Genomic DNA, 22481 nt, shown 5'->3' with positions numbered 1-22481 from the left:
CAGTATTTATCTTATGTTTTACTCTTAGTACTTCTTTGCTATCATGAAAAGTTTTTCTTAGTTCAATTGTTTTGAAACATTTAATTTTCTGAATATTGCTTAAATCTTAATTTTTGTTCTAAGATTTATACTGTATTTTTGACTTACAATTTATTTAAATGACATTGTATGATATCTTCTCCTAGTATTAGAAAGTTTAAAAAGTATATTTCCATTTTCTGTTGACTTTAAAAAAAAAACAGAGGTTTGTACCTATGTTGTTTACTTATTATTGCTTGCCTATATCTTGTAATATGAGAAACTACTTTGGCAGTAACAATACACAAAGAACTAACCATTGTTACTCTCCTAAAAAAAATAAATAAAAATAAATTTATAAATAAATTTAAAAAAAGAAAGACAAAAAACAAAAACAAACAAACAAACAACAACAACAAAAACCGGGGACCTCTGTCTTCAGTGCTGTTCTGCATGGCCCTGAGATCAGCTCTGAACCCTGGCCTGATGCACACTTACTTTCAGCAAACCTTACCATCTTTGTAGAATGGACATTTTGGTTTTGTAGAGAAAATTCCTGGCAGTTAGACCCTTGTATGTGGCTAAACTATGTCATGCAGTTAGCTTTTATGGAGCTTGGAGAGGTTGCTGTTAATGCCTAGGCTACAGAAAACTGTAACATTTAATAGTTGAACATGTGCCATTGAGAGATGCACAAGAAAAGAAAAAAAACGAGTCATGGGGAGAAACCCGTCAGGTGGCAAAAGATTCAGCAGTGTTTGGGATAGCAGTGCAGGGGCACAGTGTGGCAGAGGACACTGAAGACTCTACCCCTCTACCCGGAAACATCTGATTGGTGTTTCAGCAACCCAACCCAATGGTCCTGGGTTGAAAGTCCCTCATGGATGAGACTGAGGGCAACTAAATGCATCTTCAAGTTACATTCCATCTTTCAAAAACTGTGTATGTTTTTCAATTTTATAGTTCAGAAAAGTTATTGCTTCATGGCAGCACTAGAGAAAGTCTGGTGGACCCATCCCTGCTGATCTGAGATATAACAGTTGTCCCTCACAGGCAGCAGCAGCAGCACAAAGTGGGGCGGGCCCAGCAGGTGGAGGAGACCCGTTGGGCTGGGAGCATCCCCACCCAGTGGCTCTTCACAAGCACGCTCCCCAGAAGGCCTCCTGGGAGAAGCTGCCCCAATCCTGGAGCCCCTGCATCCTGGGGTTCATCTTGTCACCTGGCACATCATCTTCCAGCATGTCTTAACAAGGCCACAGCCCCTGAGTCCCTAAGAAGGGGTCAGAGAAGACACACCTACTTGATGAGTTCCACGAAAAGGGGGATCTTTGTTTGGCACTGGGAGAACGTGGGTGCTCCTGCAGCCTTCTGAGATTGCTAAGGAAACCAGTCAATAATTTTCAACACCTCTCATCTTGCGCAGACAGCGAGATATGGCTTTGGTGTCATGAAGACACCATCCCAGGCAAGATGTTTTCTTGAAGACAAATCATTTCCAATTCTTTGGACACATTCTTTCTGAGGAACTTCAGGGGAAATCACAAGGCCAGAGAAGGCCTCGAAAGCAATCGCGCCTGCTGAAAGGTGTCACTAGCAAGGGACCTGTGAGGAACTTTGGGGTGAAGGAAATGGATTTCTTAACAGCTGGGTGAGAGGAAAAACACCTTGGTGACCAAATCCACCCTTCGCAATTCCTCTATTTTATTTTCTGGTCTTTGTTAACACCCAGTATGCTTCTTGCAGTCATGGGACATCCTTGAACATCTGATTTAAGGCCAGTGAGTATCTCTTTGCCAGCCCGAGCACCACCCGTCCGCCCCTTCAGCCTCGACTGTCATCATTCGTCTGCCAGCTCCTTTTGTCGTGGCCCGCTGCACCCCATCTGGAAAGTGGATATTCAGGACACACACACATTCTTCTGCATGGCGAGCAGATGGGTTACAGGGTGAATGCGCGTGCATTTGTCTTGTTTGAAGATTTCCACGCTGTGTGGTCTTCCTGGTGGCTTTTCCACACAAAGCATCACACTGATGTCTTTTTTCTTCAACTCACTGTCATCAGGCCACCCTACCGGGATGAACCACCCTTATCACATCACCACCAAATGGCAAGGACACCCAGAGAGGGCTCACCGTGAGTGGGAGTGCATGCCAAAGTGGCATGCTCGGGAGCCAGGGTTCCAAGTGTGTCACATTTGTACCTTGTAAGATGCTCAGGATTGCATCTCCCCTTCCCCCCAAAAGCCAGGCGCCCACTGCTTTCCCATTTGGTTTGAACCAGTAGGTGATCATAGCCCAGCAGGGTAACAATAATGCCGGAAACTCCGACCTTAAGTCATTCTTCTCCTCTTTCACTCATCAAAGGAGGCTTTTATTTGAGTGCAACATCTGCTTTGTCTCTGCTGCACAGGGGCCAGGTCTGTGGTGCAATGCCCCCTTCTCAAAGGCAGCCTGTCACACCTGTCGGTGACAGGATGGACAGAGTGAGCCAAGAGGCTATTGTGTGTTGAATCTGATAGGACCCTGAGAAGGTGTTAGTGCATCGAAGGGCAGATTTGAGAGAAGGGCTCTTTCTACCGGAGGGGGGAAGAAATAGGCTACAGTTTCCTCCCAGCACAAAGAACTGAAAAGATGTGAGACGCAGGCTGCGATACACGTGTCCAGTGTCACTATTTAAAAGCTCACAACATCAGTTGATTGCAGTTCTTTCTGTTGCTGTCTGTCTGCTGCGTTAGGTAAGATGAGCTTTTTCTACTCTAGAAGACGGCTACAAAGAGGGTGTTATCTGGAGATGTTCAGAAGCCGTCAGGAATGGTATGCATGAATATGACCAAATTGAGAAAGGCCAGGGACAGAGTGGATGAGCCCAGCCACTGGCTGCAGGGCCTATTTGCGAGACTTGTGTTAGATCTCGTCCGTATTTTACACACAGAGGAACACTCCAGTCCCTCATGTCTTTGAACAGAGATCTTCACTGCTTCTTTGGGGGCAGGATCATTGTTCTCTGAGATCCTCCTGAGTATTTTTGTGTGGCAGTTTTGATAAATCTCCAACCACAATTTACATTTCTAAACCCTTTGGATAAAGCAGTTGCTCAGTTCAGATTTCTCATTTGTTTGCTCCGTTCACACTGACAACCATGTCCTCTCCTCTGTGCTCTGTGCTGTCTAAGTTTGATAATTCAGGTTAACGAGGACTCAACAAACCAGAATGCATCTGATAGCACCTTGGCTTTGCAGCAGCAGGGATGGCCTGATGTTCTCAGATGATACTGGATCTCCATGGCTGTTGCCACCATTGAGGTAATGATGGAGATCATCATTGTTCTGGAAAGGCTGATGGATAAACTCAGGACCCCTGGCAGAAAAGCTGGCCATGAGCCTGTTCTCATAAATGAAGTTTTACTGAAACTTAGCCACAGCACCAATGGCCACAGTCAGGAAGCACTTGCAGAGTCTACCGGCTGTGATGGGGACGAAAGTGCTCACAAAGCCAGAAGTATTTTTACGTTTTGGCTTTTTATAGAAAAAGTCTGCTGACAATAACATCGTGCAATAGGCAGTCACACTGAACAGGGACGTTTCACAGCTCTGTATTTCTGCCTTTGTTGTTCGCTCAGTTGTGTGTGTGTGTGTGTGTGTGTGTGTGTTCCAGACACAACCACCTAACATACTGAATCCTTGAAGATGCCAAAGCTGAGCACCACTATTTTTACTGCGTCAGTGCTTTGGGGTCTGTGTTTTTTAACCTGACTGTTTATTTTTTTTTTAACCTGACTCTTTAAATGAGAATATTTACTTGTGTTTCTGAAAGTAGAATATCGCCTCCAGCACAGTTTCATCAATGAGTACTTTTCATGCTTGTTATATTTGTCCTGGTGGCTCTTGGGAAAACTTAACCTGGGGAGTCACTGCCTGAACCTAACACAAGAGGAAGCTTGTACCCTACATGGAAGGTTCCTTGCTCTGTGTGTGTGTGTGTGTGTGTGTGTGTGTGTTTGGTTGTTGCAGGATCTCACTACGCAGCTTGGACTCATGGTGATCCTTCTGCTTTCAGCCTCCCCAGCACTGGGATTATAGGTGTGTGACACCAAGCCTGGACTCTGACAGGCTCAGCCTGCCCTGGAGTGGAGCCAGTGAGGCATGTGGTGCTAGGGATCAAACCATGGTCCTGCGCTTGCCTAAGCTTGCCTCAGCAGGCACTTTAGTCCGCTGAGCTATCTCACTGGCCTCCTTGTTTTTAATTTACTAAACGAAATCCTAACTCTCAGGTACAATAGTAGAAAATTGCTATTTTTATAAGTAAAAATAAAACTTTCATATCAATAGTTCTGTATGCTCCAGCCCAGTATTTCAGGGACTGAAATACTTTTGGTAATCATTAGTTTTTCTTTTTTTCAAAATTTTATTGATAAACAGCAATGAGACAGTTTCAATTCAAATCGCAAGTACAGTTTCAACAAATAACACACTGCATATATTCTTCTTAGTGGTTAATCATTAGTTTAAAAACTGATTGAACGACAGAAGATAACTTCTGTTTCAAGATAGCATTAATTCAAAAGCAACAAGTACCTTCCTTGCAACTGCTGACCTCCTTCAATTGTGCGGATAGCTCAGCATTTGGGCACTAAGATCAAGGTCCAATGGTGAGAACTTAATGCTGACGAAAGGTTCCAGCCATTAGTTGAAGGGTTTTTCCTTAGAATGGGTTTCTGACACAGCCTCAGAGATTTTTGATTACTGCAATGCTGCAGATTGAACATGTACCCCAAATTTCATGTGTGGGAGATACAACCTCCAAAGTGTTGAGTTGGGGCTTAGGCCAAAGCATTCAAGTCATGAGCGTGAGTATTGTTAGTGCGTGAGAAGTTTGCTATAAAAGCACTTGACCCCCTCATTTGCTCCTTCACTCATCTTTTCTTACCCTCTCACCTTCTGATATGGGATGGTCTAGTAGTAAGAAGGATTTCTCACCAGAAAGCAGCTCTGAGAACATGAGCTTCCTAGTGTACAGATCCACGAGCCTATTATAAGTTACCTAGTCAACAATATCCTGGTATGGCAATGCAAAGCAGACCAAGATGTGCACTTTTAGAGCTTTGCTCTGTAATGTGTGGACCTGTAGCCTCAGCCCTGACTTGGCATTGTGAAGTTGGGATCTTCCTTTTAACAAGATCCCAGGAAGCCTGTGTGCACACTGGAGGGTTTTTTTTTTTTTTTTTTTTAATGTATTTGGTACAGGGCCTACAGGGTGTTCAGGTTCTCACTATGCAGATCAGACTCATGATCCTCCTGTTTTCAGCCTCCCAAGTGCTGGGATTATAGGCAAGTGCCACCAGGCCCAGTCTCAGTTGTCATCTCAGCATGCCCCAGGGGCGGGGCTGGCACAGCACTTTGGGGATCGAACCCCAGCTGCTGTGTTCCACCTAAGCAGGCGCTTTGGTCTGCTGAGCTATCTGGCGGGCCCTCACATTGGAGTTTAACATGCCCCAGGATTAGAGAGTGAGGTCTTGGTTACAGTGTGAGTTATCCCAGTGTGGCTATCAAGAGTAAGTTTGGCTTGGAAAGAGCTGATAACTTGAACTAAGGGGCACTGACCCCAACAGGTTTCTTAAAGAATAACAGCTAAATATTAATTTATTTCCTAGGCTAAGGTCTTCATATAAATTACTTATTGAGCACTAGTAACTCCTTTACCAGGCTGTATGAGTGTAACATGAGGAAATGGGAGGCACTATAAGATGTGACCTGTAATTGGGAATGGTTAGTTGAGACAAGAGGAAAACTGGTTTCCAGAGAGAGAGAGAGAGCTACAGAGGAAAATGTTTCAGTCTAAACAGGTATCAATCACCTTGAAAGAGCCCAAATGAGTCACTAACCCAGCCCCCAACAGGAAGAGACCCTGTCCCGTATTCATGCCTCCTTGCTATGTGACTCACTTCCCCATTTGGTACTAGATTTAATCAATTTTACCTGACCAATGTGTTTGTAATCTCATTGGTTGACCGTAGATTTGTTCCACCTCATGCCCACCTAAGCAAGTTCCCATGTTTTCCACCACCTTAGACCTGCCTTACTGCATGGTTTTACACTATAAAAGTTCCTGCAAGACACACCTTCCCAGGGACAACCTGCTTGAGCCCCCTCTCTTCTGTGCCTCTCTTGGACAGAAGTTTTCTTTCCTCCAGTAAGTATATTCTACTCATAAAAAAAGAAAATTAAATTGACCAATGAAAGGCAGGGTCCAGACTCCATCCTCCTCTCAAGGGGCTACTATAGCAAGAAAAACTGCATGGTAGCCTAAGGACTTGTACACAGCTCTCACTCCAAGTCATGGAAACAACTAATTTGTATTTAGACTCTAATAGCCTGAAAATCCTACTCAGTAAAACAGAGAAAAACCAAGGACATCATCATTTCAAGTTATTGCTTATCTCCTAGGTTGGAGAAAGTTTGTATTTCTATAAATCTATAAATGCAAATAACTGGTAGCTATGAAAAAACCAGGTAAATTCAGCACTCTATGATTGTAATTAAGACTCTCACAATGGCATGTCTGTAATGCCCAGTTCTTACATTCTGCACCAGGTTTTGCTTTTCTGGAATGTTCTTGAGATGCAGAATGTCAGAGAGAGAAATGGGTGATTCTGTGGTGAATGTTGCTGTTTTGAGCAGCAACACAGTGGAATTCTCACTCAGGGCTGGCTCATCCAGCCCATATCCTTTGCAGTTCCCTACTATCCAAGTTGGTTCTGAATGCACTTGGCTGTGGAAAGCTCTTGCTATTCTATATGCGAAAGCAAGTTAACAGGACATCTGAGAAACAGGCAGCCAGTAGAGAGAAAAGAAGGGAAAGCCCTGAGAATATCAGGTCTGAAGCACAGATCCGGGGCTCTACCAGTCGCATCCTTCAGTCGAATGTACCAATTCCACACCCAAACTCCGATGCTCAGAATCTACTAACTTTTTTTCCTACTAACTTTTGAGAAATTGTTTCAGTAGGACATTTAATTTTCTATTTCACAGAGCATACCAACATTGTGCCTTCTGGAAGGAGCAGATTTTGATAATGTTCTTTCTCTTTTACTATGGTGGATTTCACAAGCTCATGTATGAAAGAACACAGCTCTTTCCCCAGCATATGGTGGGTATAAGGTGCGAAGAGCAAGAATATCTGCTTTTATCATCTTGTCATGAGCATTTTTGAACTGTGTGACTTTGGGGCAAGTTGTGAATCTCTCTTTGCCTAGGGTGAAATAAGAAAAAGGTAGCATGCACCTGGAGTGAACATTATGTTCTCTGCTTGCTCTACAGTTTTTGAACATACCTTCTATCCTAAGATCATCTCCCACCCAATGAGTCCCTGTAGAATTCAAAAAGTTGCTTTCCAGCCTCCCTTGCAGCTAGCTCTGCTATAGAGGAAAGGAACATGGGCTTGGTGTTTTAAGGTTAATGCTCACCTATGAAGAGTCATGTAATCCTAATAGCCCAGGTCTGAGGTGCCTGGCTGATAATCAAATAGCCATGAGACTTCCTTAGGCAGAGCGCAGCACTGGGGGTTCGATCCCCGGTGTGTTGTGGTGGCCCTGCCCCCGTGGCACCCTGAGATGGTGACTGAGACTGGGCGTGGTGGTACACACCTGTAATCCTAGCACTTGGGAGGCTGAACACAGGAGAATCACTACGAGTCTGAACTGTGTGGTGAGACCCTGTAGACCATGTAGACCTTGCCCTAAATCCAGAAAACAATAACAACACAAATACTCATGACATCCAGAAGCAAAACAGGAAGGAGCTGGTGTCCAGTGCAGTCTGTGCTGGTGGCAGAAGTGAGAATTTGCCTCTCCGTAGTGCCATGGTGGAGGCCTAGCAATGTGAAATGAGATAAAATTGGACTTACCAGTCGGGGAAATTTGAATGTTGTTCCTGAATCTTTTAACTCTGAATTCTGACTATGTGACCCTCTTTGACACAAAATGAGTCAGCCGGGAGCCTTTGTGGGACAACTGTATTGACTGTAATTACAGCGTTGACTGAGTTATTCAGGTCAAGTATTGATATGAACTCATTATCATGGCCATTTTGGATCTTTTAAATATCCAAAAGATTCAGTCACAAGATGTGAGAGAACTGATTTAATTTTTTATTTTTTTGGAAGAACTGGGGATTGAACTCAGGCCCTTGTGCTTACCAGGGAAGTGTTTATTCTACTGAAGCCATCTCCCCGGCCCCTGAGAGAACTGATTTTAATGAGAACAAAGTAGAACTAATCTTAGTGACATGTGGCTGAGGTTTTAAAACGTTCCAGCAAATGTTTTGGCACACCTACCATGTGAAGCTGATGCACCACCCTCTCCCCTCAAAATGGAGCTGGCCTTTGTGCTGCTTCCCCGATTAGGATGCAGAAGGGGCACTGTGACTTCCAAGGCTAGATGCGAAAGGCCACAAAGCATCTCTTGGGAATCTCTCCATGCTATGGAGAGGTGGAAACTGCACAGAGCCCGCATTTCATAACCCGCTGGGGTGAATCTCACCGAACAGTAAGAATCAACACCAGATATGTACCCTGGCTTGAATGAGTTTCTCTAGTTGGTCCTCAGGTCAGCCCTAAATAGAATATATTCAGATTAATTAATCTCTATATGAGGAAAATGTCTGTGAATGTTGAGTATCTTCCCTTATCTTGCCTTGTTGAATATCTTGCTCTGCTTCTGAGCCATAAACCAGAACCCAGGCCCCTGGATCCTTGGCGCAGCACTCTTTCCATGAATGAGGGAGCTGGGTGTAGAGAAATAGGGCTGACAGTCATCTCACCCACCACAGAATTTAATCACCATGACACTGGATTGTTACATGCGATGTCTCCATATGTTGCCTTCAGCTCATCTTCAAACAGCCCTCAGCTCCATGTTCCAGTTACTATGACTATGAAACAACAGGTCACTCTAAAACTTAGTGACTGAACAACAGCACGTATTTATTCTATCTAAATCTCATGAAACCCAGTAGCAGCTTGGCCGGATGGTTCTAGTTTGGATTACTGACGAAGTTGTACCTGGTTGTCAGCCAGAGCTGCAGCTAGGGTGCTAGCACTGGAAGATCCACTTCCAGGACAGCTTGCTCACATGGCTACTGGGCCCCGCTGCCTGCCTGGTGCCCTCCCAGCACATGGAGGTCCCCAGAACACCCATCTAAGAGTCCGCGGTGCAGATGGAAATGCTCATGGCCTAATCTTGGAAGGCGCATCACTTCTGCTGTGCGCTGCTGCTCCCAGGAGTGGTGATCACTGGGTAATCTTTGAGGCTGGCCATCACATCAGTCTGATCGCCCTCAGCCACAGGTGGGGAGACACGTGGCAGGATGTTTGAGATGCAAGCGCACAAGGCCGCATGTGAGCGTGCAGACAGGATGTGAAGCCAGTATTGTTTCCCGGGCCCATGTTCCTCTCCAATCCACAATAAAGGTTGAAGTTATGACAAATGTTGAAGGACTTAAGTTATCAATTCCCTAAAACCAAGAAATTCTCTGGGGAAACATATGGGGTGGGCAAGCTGAATGCGAGGCCTCTTTCTCTTTGCTCACGAATACTTCACTTTATGATAGCTGAAATTAAGCTTTTTGTCTGGGTGTCCCCCATTTCTTTAAACATTTCCTTAACTTGATGGATAACTTAATGAGTTCACTGATACAAAATGGCAAACTGTGGATCCTAGATTTGCTTTAAAAAATATAACCCCAAAACTGAGTTTATAGAATCCTAAAATTATCACCTAGCCTATTGGTCATACAATGTAAGGATCATACTTTTTTATTTATTTATTTTTGGTGATGGTACCAGGGATTGAACTCAGGACCTTGCACTTGCCGGGCAAGCACTTATTCCACTGAGCTATCTCCCTGGCCCCAGGATCATACAGCCTTAATTTGAGGTGTCATAGCAAAGTGTGATAGAGGGGGTGGCTGAACTGCAGGAACTTGCTTCTCATAGCTCTTGAGGCCAGAGACTAAAGAGCAGGCTGATTTGGGTCCCCAGCAAGAGTCTTCCCACCGTGTGTTCAAGTGGCACTTCCTGTAAGCCCACTAGTCCCATCATGTGGCCCAGCTTCACAATCTCATCCAAATCTAGTTACCTCCTAAAGGTCTTGGGTCTTAATTCCATGACATCAAGGGTTTGGGATTTAGCATTGGATTTTTGGTGCGTGCACAGTTAATAAAAATCCTATATGCTCCCTGACTTAGTGTGTCACCCATTACTACATCCATGACTCTAACAAAAGTTGAGTTAACCAGCTTCTAACAAGGTATATCTGGGCTCATGGTTTAGGAAGTTTTAGTCCATGGCAGATGGACCTTGTAGCTTTTGTGTAACATGGTGGGGAATGGATGGTGGAGCAGAAATCTCATCTGGTGGTGGGGAAATGAAGAGAGAAGAGAGGAAAGCAACCAGGGTTCCAGTGTCCCTTGTGAGGGCACACACAAGTGACCTCCATCTTCCAAACAGGCCCAGTCTCTGAACATTCCTATCCCTTCCCAGTGGCAACACGCTGGGGACTGAGACTTTAGCAGGTGGCCTTTGGGGAACATTGAGATCTAAGCAATAGCATTCAGTAGCTTCTTGTTGGAAATGCATCTTATAGAAATAAAAGTAGCAATATGTCAGAAGCTAAGTGTGATGGCATTCGTCACAGGCATTCTTGCTATCACAGACACTGAAATTCTTTAACGTCGCCAGATGGGCTGAATAAATTGAGGGACCCCTACTTTAAGGTACTACACAACTGCTCCGGAGCTGTGACGTGTTGCAAAATTAAAAACAAAAACAAAAACAAAAACAAAACAAAAAAACAACAAAAAACCCCCAAAACATTGAAAAAATGTGTATTATATAATGTTTCTAAACAAAAGAAAATCGTGCGTGTGTGTGTATGGTGTGTATGCAGAAGGATTTTCCTCTAGAATGTTCTTTTGAACGACCTGCTAATGGATCACAGGGGCAGAGGTGCGTTAGCTTTTCATCACTGGGATGAACACCCGAGAAGACAACCTAAAGGGAAGACTGATTTACTCTGGCTCACGCTTTCACAGGCTCAGTCCACGGCTTCTGGTTCTGTGGCTATGGGCCTGCGGAGAGGCACACCAACATCACAGCGGGGTGCAGTGAGGCAGAGCCGCTTACCTTATGGTGTCCAGGAAGCACAGACGGCAAGAGGCCAAACGGAAAGGAAGTCCAGACGCAACCCCAAGGCCCCGCCTCCACGATGTCACACTTCCGTTAGGCCCCGCCTCCTATGTTTCCCTACCTCGGGATAACGCCATCAGGTTCTGATCTTAGCAGTGCCGCAAAGCACAGATAAAGCTAAGAGGGATGTAACGGGATCACCTTCTGATGGCCCCACTTCTAAACACAAGACTTCGGGGGGATATTTTAGGGCCAAATCATAGCAGGGAGTTTGTAATAGGAGCAAGAAGAGAAAAGGAGGGACTATCTGACATACCAACACAAGTCTGTCCTTTGGCTACTAGTTCATTAAAACCTCGATGCATGTAAATATATCTGCTTAGGTTAGGAGAGATTGCTCTAAGTTTTCCTATGGGCATCCTGCCCTTGTCTTAAATACTAGAGAGGGTTGCTCTTCCTGCTGCCTGAAACAAAGAAGCTGAAACCTCCTTTTAAGAAGGTTGAGGAATAACTTGGGGGAGGGCTGTCATCAGCCACCCTCACGGAGGACAAAGTGGGGCGACGTTTTCTAACAGGCGGCAGATTATGCCCTAAATGCGCAGCCCTCACCTTGCACACTGGTGGAGGGGAGAGCGCTGCAGACGCTGGCGGATTCCGGGAGGGAGAGGTGTTCCTGAGGCCTTTCTTGTGCACTTAGCCCCGGTCATCGCTCAGGGAATATTGATCAAAAGTGCTCACCTCTCCATCCCGGGAACATAATGCAGTCTGTGAGTATTCATGGAAAAAAGCTTTTCTTGGCCAGGCTATTTTCTGAAGTCAAAAAGATCCTTTCAGGATCTATAATAGCAAGCCCTTCCCTCTTCACACCCTCGGTAAAAAGCACACTGCCGAGCTCAGACTCCAGGACCCCGCGCTGAGACACAAGCTGAGTGGGACCTATTCATACAGCACATCGTCAGTGGCACCCAGCGGCCATCTGATGGAGCGGGGGAGATGAAGTCACAGGGACACACAGACAAGAGGAAGGACACTCTTGTTCCACAATCATTTATGCATCTGTTGCCTCTCTCCTAAAGTGACGTTTTACATAGAATTTCTAATTACATCCACAACACAGCCTGATGTGTGAGGCAGCACATCTTGGTGCGAATACTGAAAAATATCCAATTAGGGTTTTTCACATCTGACACGGTAGAAAAGAAAGGATGCTTCCCAGTTTACTTTTGTTCTATAAAAAGCAGACTCTTCCAGGCAACTCTCTGTATTCACCCCTGCATCTATCGTCTACCTTTATTTTAATTAACTATTTAATTAACTTGCAGTGGTGGGGACTGAACCCAGGACCCTGAATGTGCCAGGTAAGTGCTCTGCTAAGGCAAGTATTTATTTTATTTAATTTTTTAAAAATATTTTATTTATTTGGTATAGGGTCTTGCTATACAGCTCAGACTACTAGTGATCCTCCTGTCTCAGCCTCCTCAAAACTGGAATTACAGGTATGTGCCACCATGCTTCATTTCAATGGTCTGCATGGCGCTCTGGGTGTTCTGGGGCCAGTACAGCATGAGATACTGAGGATCAGATTGAACCCAGATCTTTGCACTTTCAGGCAGATGCTTAGACTGCTGAGCTATCTTCCCAGCTCTGACAAATATTTCTTAACATGACAACTGATCCTGAGACCCTCATTCCTCTCATCCAACTTATGTTAAGGGGATGTAGGTATTACAAATATTTTTAATTTAAAATTCCAGCAATAACAAAAAGAAGCAAGGAGAACTTGCACTGTGCAGCAGTCTCACCCAGCAGCTCGCTGGCACAGCTGGGCTGCACGTGGTTCTGCAGCAGGCCAGGAAGTATGTCTCTGCATGCCTGACCCCCGCATCATGGCCACCAGCCAGTGTCCAGTCCCAAGGCCTGGAGGGGATGGGGGCTGCCAGAGCAGAATGCAAACCTGCTCCAGGCTTTGGATACAAGTCCCCCTCTGTACCTCTGCTCAGGGGCAGCTCTTGTGGCGCTCAAAGCACTGGCGTGGCTGCTTCTCCTGCTGGAGCACCTGACACACTTTGTTCAGGGGGCAACACATGCTTTTTGATCAAACTACAGTGAGGACTTACGAAGCGGGTTGGCTGTGAGCAAGGAGTGGTGTAACCATCCATATCGGGACCTGGGCCTGCCTGGGCTCTGGGCTTCACCTCAAGGTCTACTTTTTAGGACCAATGGGGCAATCTGTGCCCTAGACATGCCCTGCCCAGGGCTTCTGGGTCACCCTCATGTCCTGGTGCAGGTGATTTCCAAGTGCTCTCTGCCCTATGGCAGGGTAGGGGAGACTCCTGGGAAGGCTGGTCCCCACATTGCATGCACCCCAGTTGTATGGTGCCTGGTGGGGATGGCAGTGGTGCTGGGTGGCCTTAGGGACACCTTCACAAAGGCTAAAAGATACAAGGAAACATTTTCAACCAACAGTCCAGGGACTGGTGAGGAACAGTGACAGCTGCTAAACGGAGTGTCACCAAGGAGCAGGGAACCCAGCCCCTGCCTAGAGCCACACCTTGAGCCATGTGAGCCCACACAGCTGACATCGTCAGGCCTTGGCGCTTTCAGCGGTAGATTCCAGCCCCGAATAAGCGAAATATGTGTGGGCAATACTCACTTTGTGCTCACTTTCTACAATGCTTATGCTTTGGATTAAAAAATGAAATGCAGTTAAAACCATGCCCATGTATAGGAGAAAGAGCAAGTACAACAAGTGCTCCTCCACATAAATGGTTTAAAGAATCAAAGAGACCTTAGTGTAGTTCAGACACAAATGCGGTGCCCCAGTGCCAGTGCCGATGCCTACAGAAGTGAACAGGCAGCCTGTCCACGGCTCCTCACTGGCAGGTAAATGATTCTGACTTTTTCCCGGGACACTTAGAGAATTTACTATGGCCAGAGTGTAATTTGAGAGTGTTATTTGTGTGTGTGTGTGTGTGTGTGTGTGTGTGTGTGTTCAGTTCTTGCACCAGTCAAAGACCAATATGGATGTACAACAGCGTTGCTTACAGCAAGGGTCCTTTGGGGGCCATGGTGAGTTCAATTCCTTCAGGCATTCTTCCGGTCTTATACAACAGTACCTGGGGTTTGACATGTGATTTGAAGATGTCCTGGTCCCCTATAGGGAGTGGATGTAGTTTAGGAAGCCACCTCTCTCTGTTGTCTGCAGGCTTCTTGACAGGCTTTCATAACAGCCTTGAATTCCTAATGACCAGATCTGACAACAGTGCAGAATTATTTCAAGGGAGCACCCTGGGCTCCTCCCACTGGTCTGTTAGGGTGGGGTGAGGGACAGCCCTGAGGAGCCCCCTAAGGGGTGCTACCCAGCCTCCAATCCGAGGCCCACTTGCTTCCCTGAGCACCAGAGTGGCCTGGCTCAGGCTCCCCACTTCATCTGCAGCTGCATCCTCTGGGTAGGTAGGGAAGGCAGAGCAAGGGCAACAGAACTGGGGCACAGTGGGTCAGGAAGCCCAGCTTCTTGCCATGGAGCCCATACTTCCCAATGAGCTTCCTACAGAGAGCAGAGTCTTAAAAACATGCTGTCCCCATGTGTAGGCTTTGCTATCCGTCAGAAATGAGAAAGGCCAATCAGTTCAGACTCCGTGGGACTCCTGGGAACACCTGGCCACTCTCCTGAGGCCATTGGTCTGTTGAATCGATAAGTGAATGATTTTACAAACCCGGTTACCTAATGGGAGCATTCTAGTGGTGCTGTCCAGAGCATGGGGGGCCTGGAACTCAGGCAGTGGCTGGGGCCATCTGCAGTGTGGTGGTGTCCCAAGGCAGGCCACAAGCCTGGTGCCAGCCATGCCAGCAGGAGGCCACACTACAGCTTGCCTGTCAGGACTTTCCACAGCCCTCTGCTCACTGGGGACATGGTCTGGAGCATGAGAAGGTGTGGCGCACTAGGGCTGCCTTGGAGGGACAGCAGGACAGGCTTGCATGGAGAAAGGGCACAATGATAGTGCGCACACGTCCTCGGGTGACCAGTTCTTGGTAGCCCAATCAGGCACCATGAGGTCAATTTACCTACATGTGTAAACTTCCCTGCCCTGGTACCAGATACCACGTTGGACACATTTATGGGCTCTAGTTTATAAAACATTTTGAACAACTCTATCCAACAAAAATACAAATCACCTCTTAAATGAGATGCCAGGATCAAGTTTATGTTCCTACAAATTATTAGACAGAAATAGGTATCAGCTAAGCGCAATGTTTTGGAACTGAAGGGGAAGACAGTGACCTAGAGCATCAAGTGACATCAGCAGCGAGCCGCACGCTGTCCCGGAGCACGGCTGCCTTGGTGGAGTGTGTCCTGTGTCACGTGCACACACACGCACGCGCACACGTGGGTGGGCTAGCTGAGGTTTCTCCCACCTTGGCACCTCTGTGGGTGTGGAGCAGGAGGAAAATTAAATAAAGCAAGAATCAAACAACACACTGTAACTTAATTTACTGTATTTATCAAATTTTCCCTTATTTATACATACTAAACATTGCAGACCTTAAAGCACGGGGAACATTCACCTCGTGTGCATGTTGTACACAGGTATGGAACACAGCTACGATGGCTATTTCATCTTGAACGTCTCTTGGGTAGATACAAAGTTCTCAGCTACATACAGGATGTCACCGTAATTTTCTAAGGATTCAGGAGACTCTGCTTGCAATAAACAGATGGGGTCACTGGTGGGCGTCGGTGTCAGAGTTGGTTGGGAAGATGGAGACGTGTGTGGGTCTCTGGATCTGCACGACCTCTTGTCTGTAAGGCTCGGGGTCTAGTGGGTCACCCACATCACAAACGAGGGTGCCCACCCACAGCTCTTAGGAGCTGCAAGACTTTGCTGCCGAGGACGCACTCGACAGCTACTCACCCGGGCTACATTTTTGCATGCTCAAGCTTGGCTATTTTAAAAAGTTATTTGTGGAATTACTATATTTTCATACAAAAACTGATCAGTGAGACTCTAAATACAGTTTTACTCTGATGGACATTGGAAACCACTGTGCAGAGTGGGGGATGCAGCCTGGCCACACGTGCATCCCACTTGGGGCTACTGGGTATGCAGATGCTGGCCACTTGCTGGGAGGGGGTGCGACAGCGCTGTGGCTGGGATGGTTTGAGTGACCGTGGTGATTTTTCTAAAAGGCATTTATTACAAAACCACAATATTTGCTTTTCTAACTGGGGAAAAAAATCTCAATCAATTTTCCAACCCAAATAACAAGAACGACTAAGTCATGTGTTTCACGCAACGTGGTTGCCAGACTCCTGGATTCTCACTCTGTCTCCAGACCAAAGTTGTTCCTGCAACACTGGGCTTGACTCCAGGCACAGGGCTGCCGACTGTCACCCAGGGTTACGGGGCTGTTAAAACTATTGGGGATTACACAGAGGTTGAGTTCTTTGCTATCTGCAATTGAATTTCCCACTTCCAGGTCAGAAGTGCTGGCTGTAGAGACACGGAAGCCTGAGTCCAGGACATCAACTCCGGCACCTAGGGCTGGATGGGGCTCAGAGCTAAACACTGGTCTAGCACAAGTGAGGCCCTGGGTTCTACCCTGGCACCACAGAAAGGAAAACCCTTCCGTCCTGCCACGCCTCTCTTCCCTCTGCCCACTGTGCATGAAGCCACATGCACAGCATGAAGCCACTGTGCAGATCCACATTCTCTGGGAGCCACTTCCTGCCTATGGGCCCAGGGACAGGTGACAAGCTCTGCAGAGGAGCGAGATCTGGGCAGTGTGTAAACATGAAACCAAGTAGAGCAGTGACAGTCACAGGTCTGAGTGACAGCAGTTAAACTGGTGGCCTGAAAACTCAAATCAGTGAAAAGGGACCTGTGAGAGCAAGGATGGGGACATGGTGGGAAAGGGCAGCAAACCTGGTCACCTGCCCACACCCTCAGAACATAGCCCTCAGTGACCATGGCCGATTGTCACCCAGGATACCCTGTCTTGAGTGGGACACCTCCATCCTCAGGCTTGGGACAACCCTGCCGGCAAGCTCCACATTCCTCACAGGGATGCCACTCGTCCCTTCTCATGTCCCAGGTCATGCCTGGCTCCCAGGTTGCCCTAGTGCAGCATCAGTCGTCATCAGCCAAAGATACACCACAGCCACTGGGGACCCGGCCCAGCAGGGGCATGGCTGCACAGTCTGTCGGCCATCAGCTGGGCTGAGGTGACATGCAGGTGTGTGTAGCGCAGCATGGGCACAGGCACAGGGCCTGTGTCCTGGGGATGCTCGCCTTGGTGTTGGAGGAGCTGAGCTGAGCTGTGGCCAGCAGCCATCCTTGCCCTGCAGAAGTTGGGACCCAGATTGCCAAAGCTCTGGGTACTCTGGGACAGGAGGATACCTTTCGCACAATCCTGCTGTGCTAGGGCTGCAGGTGCCAGGTGGAAGTGGTAATCTCCCTGGGCAGGACCCTGGGGAGAGCCATTGTCATTATGATGAAATTTCTGAGCAAATCATGATCCTAACAGAGGAAGGACAGGTGAAATCCTTACACAGGAAATTCCTCCCACAGTGGCCAAATTCTGTTGTCCTCTCATGAGTGGTTGCATTTATGAATGGGGGAGCCAACTGCCCTCTGCTCCCTCCCCAAGGGCAGTGCCTGTGCCTGCAGCAGCCACTTGTCTCTGGTTGTTGCCTTTTTTCTTCTTTCAAGGCTGTGCATTTGTGAGGTTTCAGGATACAATTTCACAGCCCTGTCTGGAAGTTCCATGTGACCCTCCAAGGGTCTGCACAGCCAGCCATGTCTCCCCAAGGGCTCCAGGTCTGGGGGCTGAGGAGGTCAGGGAATCCACCTGTCTTGTCCACGCCAAGGCTCTTGTGGGGTGGCACTCAGGCTGGGGGCCACAGCACCTGCAAAGGACTGAGGTTGGCCAGTGGCAGAGTCACCCAAGGCTCTGTGTTAGATAGGGCAGAACCGGCACCCAGAAGAAAGGGAAGCTGTCCTGCAACCTCTCCTCCTGCTGGTGAGGGCTGGCTGAATACTACCGAATTAGCCTAGGAACGCCTTTCCTCCTGGCCTTTGCCCTGGCTTTCCCTGCAGCCTAAAAGAAGTAGTGCATCTTTCCAGGCAATTGGGAACTGCAGGATGGAGAGACAAGCCTCTGACAACAGCAAGAAGAGGCCAGGGCAGGAAGCAGCACTGGGGTGAGATGGAAGAGAGCCAGCGTGACTTCCCGGAAGTGCACATCCCGGTCGGTGTCTGGGGACCGCAGCGTGTTTACAGATGCTATTTTACACTATGAGATGCTACTCCTGTTCCTCAAGGGGCCTGTGACTAGAGGTAAGGACTAAACTCCTCCTCTGAATGAGTCCGGATGAGCGCACAGCCGTTGAGCACCAAGGGAAGGAGAATAAAATTAAAACTCTTCTTTGCACTCTGGAGGCTGATCCCAGGGCACCTGGGCCCAGGGGTGTTCAGGAATGCTGCTGCAATACCCGGCCTTGGTTGCCAGCCCTGGCCCCTAGAGCCCCATGATGAGCGCATGGTTTCATCACCTCCCTCCTGAGTGACCCCCTGCGGGGGCGCCCCACTCCTCCAGGCGGCAGCCTCCGCATTCATTCAGGAAGGTGCTGTTTCTGCGACACTCCTTGCCCTCGCCCCCTGCTTCTAGGGCATAGTCCGAGTCAATGCTCCAGCTATCCTGGGACCCACGGAGGTGGCAGCCCAGTGGCCCCCAGGTTCTCCACACTCTGGCTCCACTGTGCTCCTTCAAGGCTGGGGGAGACCAGGTAGGCTGGATGGGGTGAGTTCAGAGGTGATACCCGCCAGTAGGCATGAGGCCTTTCTTGGGTTCCCACCCAGGGCCGCAAAAACAATAAAAGTGGAGAATTGTGAGCCAGAAACCCAGGTCTATAAGGACTCAGGGGAAACACACCTGATTTAACCCCAGAAAATACCCAGCTGTGGTTCCACCCACTGCTGGCATCAGAGCAGGTGGTTTAAAGACATTGAGTGAAGGTACAATATTTGTCCTGTGCCCTGCCCCATCCTGTGACCACTTGGGAAAACAGGGCAAGGCCAGTGGAGTCCCTGAGCTGGGACATGATGATGTAGTGAAGACCCAGGCATCTGAAGGTAGGGCACCAGCCAAGGCAAAGGGCAAAGCCAACCCGGAGCCAGGTAGCAGTCAGTGCCACCGTGCACACAGGGCCCTGAAGCCCGACCTCCCTCCTGATGTGTCCCAGGCCTTCACGGCTCCTGTATGTCCCTGTACCTGTGACAGGAGAAGGGTAGAGTAGTGCTGTTTCACTCCTTTAGGACTGTGGTAGGCCTAGGGGAGCACCCGGCCCACCTGAGCACTCCTGAGCCTTAGTGAGACCAGTGTGGGACAGTAGGAGCTGGACACAGTTACAGTGAGGAGACACAGGGCTGGAACCAGGGTTAGTCGAATGAGGCGCTGCTGCTCCTCTGGTCATGGGCATGGTGGGGCCCATTGCTTGGAACCAGCTTCGGGCCTGGACTCTAGGGGTGGCCTGGCTAACACAATGCTTGTCCAGCTTTCTCCTCTAAGTAGCAGCACCATCACTATTTCCCATGCATCTCTTCCTGCTCAGGATGTCTGTATGCCTGGGTTTTCAGTCAGCTATTCATGGGCTGCCATCTACTGCAGACTGAAGCTCGGGCCGGACCCCAGGCCCAGCAGTGGAAGCCCGAGCCCAAGTCACACCTGCCCTGGCCACCTGCCCAATGGGTCCTAGACACATTCTCCACCCTCTACCCCCAACCTCTGTCTGCTTCTCTGCCCCAGCTGGTCCCCTCACCCTCCAGCTGGCCCTTCAGGGTGGAGGCCACATGGGCCCCACCCTATCAGCCCATCCCCAGGCCTGCTTCTCTGGGTGTGCACAACACAAAAGAAGGTGGCTCCATGCCCACAGGCTCCCTGCAGTCCCCCACACAAAGGGTGGCAACAAAGACATTTCCTGGGGTGGCAGGTGCTGGTGTCAGGTTCTGCAGTGTGTACAAGCAGAAGAGAGCAGGTGAAGCGGGCCCAGGGCAGAGCAGGCAGGGCCTGGCAAGCAGCAGTACAGGCAGCACAGGGACCTGCACAGCGGTCACCCCCTCCCCAAGTGGTGCTGGGCAGATCCGAGGAAGCAGAGGGCTTACCTTGCTCAGGTACCATAACAAGACCTCTGTGCATTTTAATCTGCAGGGAAAGAGCATAAATCAAGTAAATATGAGCTCGCCCCACTGCCAATTAACACAGCGGCAGGACACACGAATGAGGCAGACCTTCCAGGAGCCTGTAGATGCAGGCTGGGACTGACAGCCATATCTTTTTCCAGTGCCCAAGTTTCCCTGACAGACTCAGTCTGAATCACGGTCACAGATAAAGAGGTCTTCAGCCCAGCATGTAAAACTCAAATGATGGCCTGGAAAATCACAGAAAGCCCCGGCATGTCACTAAGGTTCAGCTCACAGGTTTCTGAGTTGTATAGCATGTCAGTCCCTCCTGGTATTCCCTGACACAGAATAGTCCCCAGAGAGGGGATGCAGCATGCAGGAAGGTGCCGTGGTGGTGGAGTCAGACTGTGAGCTCACTCTGTCAACACCAGGGGACCAGGGTGTCAGTGTGTCCACACCATGTGACAGGTATCTCCTTGTACCCCTTCATCCTACACTACATCCCTATGGGTCTCCTCAGCTGAGGTACCCCCTTTCTGGTACTGTAATCTCACCTCAGCACCCTAACCTTCCAGAATGCAGTACCACCAGATCACCACAAAGTCTGGGTAAAGGACATCAAGCAGTGACATGAACTACCATCCACTGGCCATAGCTGAAAACTTGGGTTTTCTGCAGCCTCTCTGCAGTGGCTGGCACAGGGCCAGCCTGGGTTCTAGCTATGGTCCACGATGCCCGAGGGGGAGGCCCAGTCTCTCAGAAACGTCTTCTGAAGGGACGAATACCTCCATGAAGACATTTTCTAATCTGCTTATGTCAATTCACCACTACTGCCCTGAATGAAAACTACCTGGGGCTAGGAATTCCAGTAATAAGGGGTCCTGGATGACCCAGCAGCATTGTGAGTCCCACCAACCAGGGTCAACCACACAAAATGCTGCTCTGCATGGCATACGTAGCGCTGGACTGCAGCTCTGGCGGCAGGCAGCAGACGAGGATTCTTGGATGATGGGTCCCCGAGGTCTTCCTCCTGGGGAGGGGCCTCCACTTTTTAAAGCATCATGCTGCCCACACCCTCCCAAGTGCACCAGGGCTGCTGAGACGAGGGGCTCCCTGACCTCACTCCCTGCAGCCTGGGCCGGGCTGGGCAGCGCACCCAGACCCTGATTGGTGGACACTGAGAAAGCAGATGGTGTGCTCACAATGGACTTGTTTGTAATTGCTGATGAGGACGGGCCCACTCCTCTCCTGAGAGTCCCCAGACACAGCCTGGTGTGGTGTGCTGGGCCACAAAGAAGGACTCAGCAACTGCCAGGCCGTGGCTGCAGACAGAGATGGGAGGCAGAGGCAGCTGGGGCTCCAACATCACCTGGCCTCGACATGAAGGCTGTGCTCCTGCAGGGTGGAGTCCCAGTCATGGGGACGGGGAGGAGGTTGCCAGTTCCCAAAACATCCCTGGGGGTCAGTGCAAGGCTGCAAGTACCCTGTGCAATGCTAGAGATGCCGATGGGATGAGGCCAGAGGCACGCAGTGCCCTGCGGATGGGGAGTGTCCCCAAGCACAGTTGTTCCATCTTACCTTTGGCCAGGCACCAGATATGTGCCAGGTATGGGTGTAAGCGCTGGGCTGTCCCTGTGAAAGAAGCAGCAGCAGCTCTGCTTTGGGCTCTGCCAGACAGCAACGAGTTAGGTATGCAGCTTGGGCAAAGATGCCTTTTTGCTTAAACACAGACTCAACTATAAACAAACATACAGTATTTCAAGGTGCTCCAGGGGAGGGGGATATTTCTGACAGGTTCCAGGGTGGGTGCTAGTGGGATAATGCCAAGAGACACTGGGTCCCAGGGCTGTGTGCATCGTGAAGATGAGTCTTCTTGACCCCAGTGTGAGGTGCTGGGAGCGGTGGAGAGACTCCACGGGTTTCTTTCCAACACCCAAGCCATGGAGCCAGGCAGTGGCTCTGACGCACAGTGTTTGTCTGGAGAACCCAGAAGTCACTTTACAGAAAGCTGTCTCTTCAGGCCTAATTGGTGCCTTTGATGCTCTGGATATGGAAACCAAGGGAACAACAGGCCCGGTGGAGATGGGCTGTGTTCTCTCAGGTC

General features: G+C 48.8%; 1 protein-coding gene across 2 annotated transcripts in view; it reads right to left on the bottom strand.

The window, feature by feature from the left end:
- Nucleotides 1–16886: 16886 nt before the first annotated feature.
- Ralgapa2 (Ral GTPase activating protein catalytic alpha subunit 2) overlaps nucleotides 16887–22481 on the bottom strand; it is a 300697-nt gene continuing 295102 nt past the window's right edge. The window contains exons 39-40 of one of the 2 annotated variants that reach the window (XM_023720114.1): nucleotides 20360–20399; nucleotides 16887–18115 (exon numbers count right to left, since the gene is read on the bottom strand). In XM_023720114.1, coding sequence (XP_023575882.1) covers nucleotides 20395–20399 — 5 coding nt within the window. In that variant the 3' untranslated portion in view covers nucleotides 16887–18115; nucleotides 20360–20394. The remainder of the gene's footprint in view (nucleotides 18116–20359; nucleotides 20400–22481) is intronic. The other variant, XM_023720115.1, reaches the window with a different exon arrangement.

The sequence above is a fragment of the Octodon degus genome, unplaced genomic scaffold (assembly GCF_000260255.1).
Source record: "Octodon degus isolate 3935 unplaced genomic scaffold, OctDeg1.0 scaffold00073, whole genome shotgun sequence".
Taxonomy (NCBI): Eukaryota; Metazoa; Chordata; class Mammalia; order Rodentia; family Octodontidae; genus Octodon; species Octodon degus.
This window is presented reverse-complemented; position numbering and strand designations above follow the sequence as displayed.